Raw genomic sequence first — 11987 nt, forward strand, 5'->3', positions numbered from 1 at the left:
TCTCTATATCGTAGCGGACAATTAATAAGAAACAGAACACACACGCGCACACTTACAACTCTGCATCGTTTACGGGCAGCGTGTATGAGTAAAAAAAAAAAATAGCTCCTAGCAGTCAGAAAGGTTTTGTTTTGGAGCCAAAAAAGAATACTGCGACGGCTTAAAATCCCTTTTGCCCCTTTCGTGTTCTTTTTTTTTTTTTTTAATTTACCTTTTATTCATTTCACACGCGGACCACAGTTACCCCTCCCTTCCCTCCTCCCGCTCCTCCCGCCCTCCCTCCAACCTCTCCACTGGGAGGGTAAGGCCTCCCACCGGGAATCAACAAAGCCTGGCGGCTCGCTAAGTTGAGACCCGACCAAGTCCCAACCCTCTGCGACAAGGTTGACTAAGGCATCTCCCCCCCCCCCCCCAGGAAATGGGCTCCAAAAAGCCAGTTCAAGCACCTGGGATAAACGCTGGTCCTGTAGACTCGATCACATGGTAACTACACTTAGTTCGCGCGTGGGCAGGGGGCCCTTTGACCTGGTGACTCTGCGTGCAGAACCGGCACACCTGCAGTAGTCCCCTTCATTTGAACCAGTTCAGAGGACGGTCTTTTCCCGAATCCACTGATTCCGAAGGGGCTAGAAATTAGCCCTTCTGAAAATGTTCCCAATCTTTCTTTGGAAGAAGCACTAGGATACTGCTTTCCAACAAACATTAAATTAAAACCTGGAAACAGGACAGTGAAGGGAGAAGACTCGCCTTCTTTATCAGCGCTCCTGGCACCCAGGGACCCTCTCACGAGCAAAACAGCTCCCGGCAGCCCTCTCTCGGAACCAGCACTCCGCAAGGTCCCCAAAGCAAACCGATCTCCGAGCACCCCCAAGGTGGTCCGGGATCACCCACCCTTTGCCTCCACGATCCTGAGCCCCTCCCCTCCATGAACCCCAGCCCCCTCCAGCCAAAGCGTCGCTGTTCCTTTAACTCCGCTTGCACGGGAGGGTGAGCCCGACTGCGTCCTCCCGCCTCCTCCGCCGCTCCCTCCCTCTCCCATCGGAGTTTCAGGTGAATGGGTCACAGAGGGAGGAGGCCGGCCACGCCACACCTTGTCGCTCGTGCCCACCTCCCGCTCCCTCCTTCCTCAGGCGACGGAGGGGCGGTGGAGTTCAAGGAGATCTGGCCAGCACACGGCAGAACAGTCGGCCCGGGGCGCAGCAGGTGGGTCCCGGAGCGCGCGGCCCGGGCAGGAACGGCCAGGAATTGGTGCGCATGCCCGGGGGCGGGGGAGTGGGGGAGGACCGAGCTCCGGGCTCAGCGCGAGCCTTTGGCTGTCACTGCGGGCGGCGGCAGGTGCACCCGCCAGGTGAGCGCTCGGGGTTTCCGCCGCCCAGGTGGCCTGGGCCTTGGCGAGTGGGTGCGAGGCAGGTGCGGCACTGGGGGTCCCCTCCCCAAGGGCGACAGCGCGGCGTCTGGGAGGCACGGGGAGGGCGCGCGGAGTTAGTTTCGGTGGCAGTTTCGCCCTGGACTTGGGGTTCCCGGGAACCGGAGAAGCGCGGGTTCTTGGGCATAGCGAGGGAGGAGTTAGGGTCTCTCTCTCTCTCTCTCTCTCTCTCTCTCTCTCTCTCTCTCTCTCTCTCTCTCTCTCTCTCTCTCTCCTTTCTGTCTCTCTGTCTCTGTCTCTCGAAGCTGCGGGCGAAACCCTCTCCACCACAAATACCTGGGCAACTTTCTGCTATTACAGAGGCGGGCGCCTCGTGGGCCGAACCCACGCTCAGCTAGGGCGATAGAGAACTGTGGGCTTCTCGGGGTCCCCAGTTAGGGCTGGAGAGAGATGATTCAGGACGACCTAGATCCCCGTGGCCCTCCTGGTTTTCTGCCCCTTTGGGTAATTCATCCTAGGGGAAAGGGAGGCAGGGGTCTTCTGCAGTGTCCCCAGAGTCTCGGCGTGTATTACTTGGCTGTTTGAAACAGGGGGCGGTGCGTGCGCCCTTGTTGAATTGAGCTGTCGGAGTTCTTTTCGAGTGATGCTGGATTTCGAGGGAAGCTGCTCACACCGTACATTCTCATCCGTGACCTCGAGCTGCGGATCTGCCCCGGGGCAGATCCTGCTCGGCCGCCCTGCACTGGCCCGGCTGCTCGCGAGGGTAGAGCCGCCGTGGGGCGCACGCACGGTCGCGGGGTTCCCGCAGCTTGCCTAGGCTATCCACTTTGCAGATATCCCGGGCAAAGCCGGCCCCGCGAGTCCAGCGGCGAGTGGCCAGCGTTGGAGGAAGTATGCAGGGACAAGTGGGTGGGGACCAAAATGGCCTCTGCATCTTGGCGCTGGAACAGCTTTGAGCCCCTTTCGTCCTAGGTGGAGCGGCTGAACCCCAGCAGGAGTGGCAGTATCCTTCGGTCTGCCCCGGGCTCACCGGGCAAAGTGCCACCAGGGGAATTACCTGGGGCGGGAAGGAGGCAGCTTTCCAGGCAGGTTAGTAGTGTGTGGCTCTCTGGCACAACAGGTGTGTTGTGGAGATCCCGGGAAAAGAGAAATGGTTCCCAGTGCGGTGCTTTCTGGTGAAGTCTTCTGTTGCTGTTGGGCTGTTCAGCTACACGTCCCTGTGTGTAACAGTAGTTCCTTAAATTTCCACAGGTGGTGGTTTTCTCTTTTCTTCTTTGGATTTATGTACTTGTTAGTGCTTCCTTTGTTAGGTGATGGGATGGCCAGGTCAGCGAGCTAAGTTTGGGGTGGGGTGGGGGGGACACTCTCTACCTTCTGGCGACTTCCTGGCAGCTCCTCTCTGTGTAAGGTTCGTTGTTAAAGCAGATCCTTCTAGACCTTTCTCGTAAGAGTTTGGGGTGGGACATTGTTTCAGGGTTGGAATCTCAGCACGAAAACAAACAAGCAACAGAAAAGCCCAAAACAAAACAAAGTGCCTCAAACATTTACAGTTTTGTAAATGTAGAATACAGAATACAGAAAACTTAAGCCAAGCCATAAGGACCAGTTAACCCTAGAGAATTCCAGAGAAAATGCCTACTATAGCAAGCCGAGGAGGCACTTTTCAACCCAGCCTGTTTGTCCCACACCTGGAGATTTTGGTGTGTCACTGGATAGTAAGAATATTTTTGCAATTTGGGGAATACAGTTTAGGGCTCTGCTAGCAGTATAGCTCAGCTATGTCCCACCTCTCAAGCAAGCTTGTGTTATTTATAGTCTTCTTGGCTTTTGTTTGTAGCACCTAGGGTTGTTGTTGTTATTGTTCTCTGCCGTACTTGTGACTTGTAGTTTGGGATGGGGCTTTTCGTTCTTCCTTTCTAACAAGCTCACAAGTTGAGCCTATACTGTTGTGTGTTTGTCCCCCACCCCCATCTCAGAATGTAAGCACGGACTTTCACCTGACCTCGATTTGATATATTTACTGTTAGTTCGCGTAGTTCAAGAGATTCACTGCCGGGCTGAAATTCCAGCTCACTAAAATGGAGCATCGGCTTTATTATCCAAATATTGATGGGCCATCCCTTTGTGCTCAGGACCAGCAAAGGGACTAGGGAAGGTGATGGGGAGGAGAGGTCTGGCCTGATGTCAGGGATGGAGGAAAATTACTGAGTGGTCTGGAGAGCTACCTTTGAGCTGTGAGCTGAACTAGGGAACTTGACTGGCAACATCAAGATCCTCTCAGGGGGTGGAGCATAGTGTCACAGAACTTGGGAGACAGAGGCAGGTGCAGCTCTTGTGAGTTCTAGGACAGCCAGTGCTACATAACGAGATCGTATCCCAAAAAGAAAAAAAAAATAAGTTTTGGGGCTGGAGAGATGGCTCACTTGTTGGTTAATAACATATTCTACTCTTCCAGAGGACCCAAGTTCACTTCCTAGGAACCACGTGGGATGGCTCACAAATGTCTCCAGCTCCTGGGGGATCCAACTTTGTGGGCACCTGCACTCAAATACACATGCCTAAACACAGATACATACACATAACTAAAATAATAAAAAATAAATCTTTACAAATCCTCTTTGGGGTACTGGTAGATGGCCAGTGGGTAAAGGCACTTGCTAGCAAGCCTATGACTTGAGTTTGGTCCATGGAGGGAATAGAATGCCAAAAGTTGTCCTTTGACCTCACATGCCATGAGACACGAGTGTAAATTACTATACTTAAAAAAGACTTAAAAATATTCTTAGGAGCCAGGCGGTGGTGGCGCACACCTTTAATCCCAGCACTTGGGAGGCAGAGGCAGGCGGATCTCTGTGAGTTCGAGACCAGCCTGGTCTACAGAGCTAGTGCCAGGACAGGCTCCAAAGCCACAGAGAAACCCTGTCTCGAAAAACCAAAAAAAAAAAAAAATTCTTTGGAGTTGAAGATGTAATTCAATTTATTTTTTATTTTTTTTAAATATTTTATTTATTTATTATGTATACAATATTCCATGTGTTTGTCTGCAGGCCAGAAGAGGGCATCAGACCTTATTACAGATGGTTGTGAGCCACCATGTGGTTGCTGGGAATTGAACTCAGGACCTTTGGAAGAGCAGGCAATGCTCCCAACCACTGAGCCATCTCTCCAGCCCGATGTAATTCAATTTAGACTGCTTGATTAGAATGTATAATGTCCTAGGTTCAAGCCTCAGCAGGGGGAAAAAAATCCTACTTGGAGTCCTTAATTATACAGAGAGATTTCTTAAGTTCTTTTTTTTTCTTTATATGTATGACTGTTTTGCCTACATGCATATATGTGCATGCACATGTTTGCTTGAAAGCAGGGTTGTAGATGATTGTGTATCGCTATGTGGGTTCTGGGAATCGAACCCTGATCTTCTGTAAGAGCAACAAGTGATTTTTTAAGCTGGTCAGTGGCCTTTAATCCCAGTACTTGGGAGTGGACCTCTCTGAGTTCGAGGCCAGCCTGGTCTATAAGAGTTCCAGAGTGGGGGACGGGGAGGAGGCGGAAAATTTTTCAATTAAAAAAAAAAGAGTTCCAGGGTTCCAGCACAGACTTGAGCTACAGAGAAACCCTGTCTCTAAAAACAAAAACAAACAAAAAGAGCAACAAGTAATTTTTTTTTAACGTTAGAACGCTCTCTCTAGCCCTTAGAGAGAGATTCTTAATATATTACTTTAGATTTTGTTGTTGTGGTTTGCTTTAGGGACAAAAATCTCTCTGCTAGGTAGCTCTGGCTGTCCTGAACTCCCTCTGCAGACCACACTGATCTCCACCTCACCGAGATCCACCTGCCTCTGCCTCCCAAGTGCTGTGATTAAAATCATACACCACCACACTTAGCTTGAAAAACAATACGTGCACACATATATGTACATACACACACACATAAAAGCACTAGCTGGGAATGCTGGTTTTCTGTGTAACAAGTTCTGTAAGGATCTGTCTGTCCTCCATTAGCTAACATAGCTGTGGTCTTCTAGCCCTGCTGGTCTTCATGCTCTGGTGATGAAAGAAACCAGTGGGGCCCTTAGGCCAAGCCCTAGAGGCCTTTCCACTCCCTTTTCCCCTCTGTGCGGCACAAACTTACTGTGCCTTGCTCTTTAGCTGCTGGTTGTGTTTGTCACTGATTTAGGGACCTTGAAGTGGCATCTCTAAAGTAATACTAAGTAACTCCTGCCTATGGGCAGGAACTGAAATGGTTATTTGTTATTCCTGGAGGGGGTGGAGTCAGGGCCACTTCCCACTAGGGGAAACTTCCCAACATTGAGATGAAATCCGATCCTGCGGTTTTGGGTGTTTTGTTTTTGTTTCAAACCATTTCTAGGACTACAAAGACAGCTCTTAAAATGTTTCAGGTCTTTTAGAGTAAAAGGACATTAAAATCATCTCGTTCTCCAGGTCAAGTTCTACAGGACAAGCATTTCCTGTTTTCCAGCTATTTTCTTAAGACATGTTTGTTTGTTTTAAGATCCTGAACTGTTATAGTCACTGTCCTGGATCTGTACCCAGGGTGGAACCTGATGTACAGATTCAGGTTTTGTTTCTTTTCATTTTCAGGGTTAGGGCTGGAATCCAGGGCCACCGAGCTCCAGCCCCAGCTCCTGTTGGTTACCTTACAGCATTCCTAGACACTAACACTATTTCTGAGTGCTCTCTAAGATTTGGACAGCCTTTGCTAAAATTCTTACCGAAGGAAATGTTCTTTTTGCTGGGGTGGGGTATGTGCCTCTAAGATTGAACAGAGACCAAGTCGGATCCCCTTTCTTCTGTATTCTCATATAGATTTTTGTGAATTAAGTTTTTTATTTTTATTTTTCCGTCTCCTCTACCAACCTCAGGCTGTCAGTTTTCAGGGAAGCAGGCAGTGGCAAAATCTCTGGGCTTTAGCAGCAGGTTTGCTGTATTTTTTTGGTGCTGGATATTGAAATTGGGACCTTGTGAGTGACCTCACTGAGCTACAGCTGCAGCCCTGAGTGTTCACATCTAAGTGACTTATTTATGTCCCCAAACACCTGAATGCCCGAGCGCTTACCTTACTCACCTTTCGGGGAACCACGGAGTATGAATGCATTTGCTTCTTATTTCTGCTTTATTTACCCCAGTCAAGGTCAGGGTTATTCCCCCTTTTGACAGAGATAAATCTCTGGAGCTCAGAGAACTCAACAGGGTTGTTGCTGATGAGCTAATAAATGAGGCTGATGGAAATAGTTCGTGTCTTCAAACTCGTTTTGATCTTGCAGAGAGACCTTGCTCATTCTCGATGGATTCCTAGCCCTTGGGTTCTTAGTTATTCTTTCCAGTGTTTGGTCAGCTGCAAATCTGGATAACCTTGTCTGCGGTTACCACTGGAGACCTCACTCCAGGTGAACATAAATGCTTCATTCTTTGTGCTAATTAGATGTTGTTATTTAGCTCCCAGGGTCTTTGCCCAATCCTACAAGTTTGTACTCCAGATTCCCTGGATTCTTTCTCTGTGCTCTTGCCTGGTAACTTTCTTCAGAGGAGAAACCAAGGTGTAGCAAGAGCTGTCTACAATCCGCTTTCTCAAATTGTTTCAGTTTAGAAATCCTTGCTGTTGGAGGAAACATGACAGCCAAACTCCAACCTCTAGGAAATAACACTTAGAAAGGGATCTTGTTTGAATTTCTGACAACTAAAGCTTGAATTGGAATTAATTTAGCTTTTTTTTGGAGGGGTTTCGAGATTGGTTAATTTAGTTTTTAATAATCGATACAGAGCCTAGAATTCGGGGTAGTCGTTGTCAATTTCCTCCTTTTTTTTTTAAGACAGGGTCTTACTATGTAACCTTAGCTGCCCTGAAGCTTGCTCTGTAGACCAGGCTAGCCTTAAACTCATAGATATCCTCCTGCCTCTGCCTCCTGTGCTGAGACTAAAGGTGCATGTCACCAACCATTCCTGGCTCATCTGTTGTGTTTTCAGAAAGAAAAGATGTATTAACGTGTAGGTGTGTGTGCCAGGATATGTTTATGGGCACCACACGTATGCTGGTATCTGAGGAAGCCAGGGAGTGTTGGGTCCCTGGAACTAGAGTTACTGGCACTTGCTGCCTGATGTGGAAACAAAGCCCAGTTCTTCTGCTAGAGCAGTAAGCACTTTAAATTGCTGAGCCATCTCTCTAGCCCCTGTATTGCCTTTGTGTGTGTGTGTGTGTGTGTGTGTGTGTGTGTTTTGAGACAGGGTTTTTCTGTGTAACAGCCTTAACTGTCCTGGAACTAGCTCTGTAGACCAGGCTGGCCTCGAACTCACAGAGATCCACCTGCCTCTCTGCCTCCCAAGTGCTGGGACTAAAGGTGTGCTCCACCACTGCCTGGTTCTTGTATTGTCTTTTGAGACAGAATCTCATGCTAAAGCCAAGTTGGACTCAACTTATAGCCCAGACAGACCTTGAACTCATGCCTCAGCCTCCCAAATGCTGAGATTTCATAGGCTAGCCACTGTGCCTGGCTTTGGGAGTAGTCTTGAGTGATTGAGTTGTAGATCACTTAGATCACTTAGAAGATCTTAGAAGAGGAATCACTAAGTTTCCTCTGAGGTCAGTATTTGTCACTATCAGCATCAGTCTTACATTTATTTAATAATGTTTGAAGTTTTCCTTAATGTTCTTTTTCCAAACATCATTTAGGAAGTCCAAATGGGCTTGAATTGCTCATATATGTATTTCAGCATGAGATGAAGAAGTGGACCGTGGGCTAGTTACAGGGCTGCACACACAGGATTTAGATGTTTGTTGTGCATTGGCAGAGTGGTTTTTAAAAAACAAATGACTGGCAGAGGCACTCTACTTACTTCCTGGACTCTTGCCTCTTGCAGTTTACCCCAAACCATTCTTCTTTAAAAAAATAAAGTGAAGACGTCGTCTTTCCTGTGCTGCTGCCATGTTGGTATTACCTGGATTTTCATCTTGGAGATTTTGTCTGATGTTCAGAGAGTTTTATTCTGAGATTTGGAACTGACTATTGAGTGGCGTGGAAGAGAGTTACTATCTATGTAGCTTACACGACACATTTAAAAAGTTTAAATTGACTTACTCCTCCTGATGGAGCAATGGACAGTTGTACAGACTTTACTTGAAAATGAAAAACAAATTTTTCTTCAATATACTCAGGTCATAGATCCTTCTTGACTGTTATTGGAAGGCAATACTCTGTCAAGTTCTGATATTTTCTCGTCACCTTCAGCCTGAAAGCACATGGGACAGAAGTGTCCATGGTCCAATCTGATCCATGCAAATGTTGAGCAAATATTTGCACATCTACTGTGTGCCAGGTGCTGTTTTAATCAGTGAACAACATGCAAAAAACTGTTTACATGGAGTTTACCTAGTGGATCTAAAGTTCTCTTCCTTGCTAATCAATTACTAGTGTTGCCTGGAAAGAACTTAGTGTAGCTTCCACATACCCTATCTGAGGGGCAGGAAGTGCTGGAAACTGAGCTGGGTGGTGCTGATGCACGCCTTTAATCCCAGCACTCAGAGGAAGAGGCAGCTGGATCTCTGTGAGTTCTAGGCCAGCCTGGTCTACAGAGCTAGTTCCAGGACAGGAACCAAAGCTACAGAGAAACCCTGTCTTGAAAAAGCAAAAACAAAAACAGCGCCTCCCCCAACAAAAACAAAAAAAGAAAACTAAAACTGAAGTTCATTTGTTTGCTCGCTCCTTCCTTCCTTCATCTTCTGCACACACGTGTGGGCAGAGGACAGTATGCAGGTGTTGTTTCTCTCTTTCCACCATGCAGGTCCTGGGGATTGAACTCAGGTCCTCATCGCCGGTGGCAATCCTTTACCTGTCGAGCCATCTCATAGGCCCTTTCTTGGCTTTTCTGGCACTGGATGATTTTCTAGGATAAACTTCAGCTTTTGAGTCTCACCAAGATCTCTTGGGTGCCATGGCAGGTCGTGCCTAGATTCACTGCTTCATGAACACTAACACCACTTGTCCGCTCCGGGGAAACTAGCGTATTCCAAATGAAATGGACTGAAAATCTGCGTGGAAAGGGTAGGGGCTGTGGGTCAGGTGACATCTCAGTGACTCATTGACTTCTTTATGGCTTTGGGCACATGTCTTTCTCATCCTTTCTATGTTTGTAAAAATGGGTAACCAGGGTGCTTTTGAGTCTGAATTGGAATTTTGTGCAAAGTGCCTGGCACGTGGGTAGGTATCCAGTGTGGCTTTTCTCCTCCTTCTCTCAGCTCCTCAGCCCAAAGCTTCACAACTTCCAGGGCTTGGCGGCGGCTGCTCCTGGGGACCCTTTCCTATCCGTCCTCATACATCCACTGCTGAGGATCGTAACTCGTTTATGAGTGAGGAAGAGACTCTCAGTGCACTTTGTCCTCTCAGCATCACCCTATTTTAACAGATTAACAACGTGTCTATGCAGCCCCACCCCCACGTCAACACCTCACCAGCCTGGATGCGCATCCTCTTCCCACACCAGCTGATGTTCTTCATCACCTCTCTTTGTTTTTTCGAGACAGGGTTTCTCTGTGGTTTTGGAGCCTGTCCTGGAACTAGCTCTGTAGACCAGGCTGGACTCGAACTCACAGAGATCCACCTGCCTCTGCCTCCCTAGTGCTGGGATTAAAGGCGTGCGCCACCAGCAAAATTATTATTATTTGTTTTAAAAACTTAAAGGGGCTGGAGAGATGGCTCAGTGGTTAAGAGCACTGACTGCTCTTTCACAGGACCTTGGTTCAATTCCCAGCACCCACATGGCAGCTCACAACTGTCTCTAACTCCAGTTCCAGGGGATCCAACACTCACACAGGTAAAACTCCAGTGCACAAAAATAAGAGAAAACAAATCACAGAGCCGGGCCTGGTGGCACATGCCTTTAGTCCCAGCACTCAGGAACCAGGTGGACTTCTGTGAGTTCAAGGCCAGGCTGATCTACAGAGTGAGTTCCTGGACAGTCAGAACCACACAGAAAAACCAAAAAACCAAAAGCAACAACAACAAAAAAGTAAATCATTACTTTTTTTTTTTTTTTAAATTTAAACTTAGGGTGTGTGTGTGTGTGTGTGTGTGTGTGTGTGTGTGCATGTGTGCCTGCCATGGCACACGTGTGAAGGTGAGAGAACAACCTGCAGAAGTTGGGTCTCTCTTTCTAGTATGTTATTCCAGAGATTGAATTTAGTCGTCAGGCTTCGTGGCAGACAGCCTTACCCACTGTGCCAGCTTGCTGATCCAGAATAATAATTTTGTGAAATAAATCCTTCCTTCTCTCTTCCCTTTTCCTTTATCTTTTTGAGACAAGATCTCATGTTAACCCTACATTTTTCCTTTTTCTTTGTATGCCTTTGTTCTTAGTAGTGACTATTTAATTTTTTTCTCTTCTGTATTGTAAAGTGATGTGAGGTTGTCAGTATTGTAGCTCAGAATTTTAAGTTTAAAGATACTTGTGTGCCAGGGCCATGCAGAATGCAATACTGGCGCCAGGAGAAATGCGATTTTCTGTGCCTGCAGAACTGAAGGTCTGCCACCTGGAAGTGGGAAGTGGAACAGAGAATTTACGTGGGGTGAGCGGGCACTTGGAGACTGGATTCTGTACGTTTCTTGGTGATGCAAACTCCTCTGGTCTCAGCAGTAATTCCATCGGCCTACTTTTGTTGCTTAGGTTTGCTTATCTTGGGAGCCTGAAGTCTTGCACATCATAAAGATCAGGTGACCAGTGAGATCAGCCATGTCTGTGAGGCCTCTTGAAAGTCCTCCGCCTTACCGACCTGATGAGTTGTAAGTAACTCAATTTTCTTTCTTCTAGTGGGGCTTGTTATATGTAAAAGAAACTTCCATCCATTAAATCTTTGTTTTTTAAAAATTAAGCCAGGGGATTGGGGCTCTAGCTCAGCAGTAGGGCCCCAAACCCATCCCCAGTACTGATTTTCCCTCCAACCCCTCACCACACACTTTTAGTCTGGGGACATGGCTCAGTTGGTAGAGTGCCTAGCAATGATTCAGGTGGTGGCTGGGTTTGATCTGTAGTACTGCATAAGCCAGGCATGGTGGCATACACCTTAATTCCAGCATTTTGGAGGTGGAGACAGGAGAATCAGCCACATAATCAGAGTGAAGCCAGCTGGGGCCACGTGTGACCCTGTCTCAAAACAACAAGCAAGCAAACAGAAAATCTAAGCCCAGGATGGTGTGCACACTTGCAATCCTGGTGCTTCCGAGGCAGAGATAGGACGATTACCATACATTTGAGGTCGTCTGGGTCTCTGTGTAGATCACAAGGCCGGTTAGGGCTATGTGGTAAGACTGTCTCAAACAATCTGAACAGTTTGCACTTAATGATGTGAATTGTACCAAAGATTTACAATGAAAAGTGAATTTCCTTCTTCTGCATAACTTCCAAAATGGTCTGTAGTTGCCTGTGGAGGCGACTACACCGTCTGTTTTTAATATTTGCCTCAAGATACTGTCTAGGACTAGGTGTAGTAGCTTATGCCTTTGATCCTAGCGCCTGGAAGGCAGAGGCAGATTCAGGTAGATGTTTCTGTGAGTTTGAGGACAGCCGGGGCTACGTAGACAGACTGCTTCAAAAAAAAAAAAAAAAAAAAAAA

General features: G+C 47.5%; 1 protein-coding gene across 6 annotated transcripts in view; it reads left to right on the forward strand.

The window, feature by feature from the left end:
- Positions 1 to 1038: 1038 nt before the first annotated feature.
- Ocln (occludin) overlaps positions 1039 to 11987 on the forward strand; it is a 43880-nt gene continuing 32931 nt past the window's right edge. Inside the window, exons 1-2 of one of the 6 annotated variants that reach the window (XM_050160362.1) lie at positions 1039 to 1203; positions 11042 to 11157. In XM_050160362.1, coding sequence (XP_050016319.1) covers positions 11108 to 11157 — 50 coding nt within the window. In that variant the 5' untranslated portion in view covers positions 1039 to 1203; positions 11042 to 11107. Of the gene's footprint in view, positions 1349 to 1389; positions 1411 to 2300; positions 2456 to 11041; positions 11158 to 11987 lie in introns of those variants that run through there. The other 5 variants (XM_050160364.1, XM_050160365.1, XM_050160366.1 and 2 more) reach the window with 5 other exon arrangements.

This window comes from Alexandromys fortis, unplaced genomic scaffold, assembly GCF_014885135.2.
Source record: "Alexandromys fortis isolate MF-2015 unplaced genomic scaffold, M_Fortis_MF-2015_v1.1 scaffold_76, whole genome shotgun sequence".
NCBI classification, from domain to species: domain Eukaryota; kingdom Metazoa; phylum Chordata; class Mammalia; order Rodentia; family Cricetidae; genus Alexandromys; species Alexandromys fortis.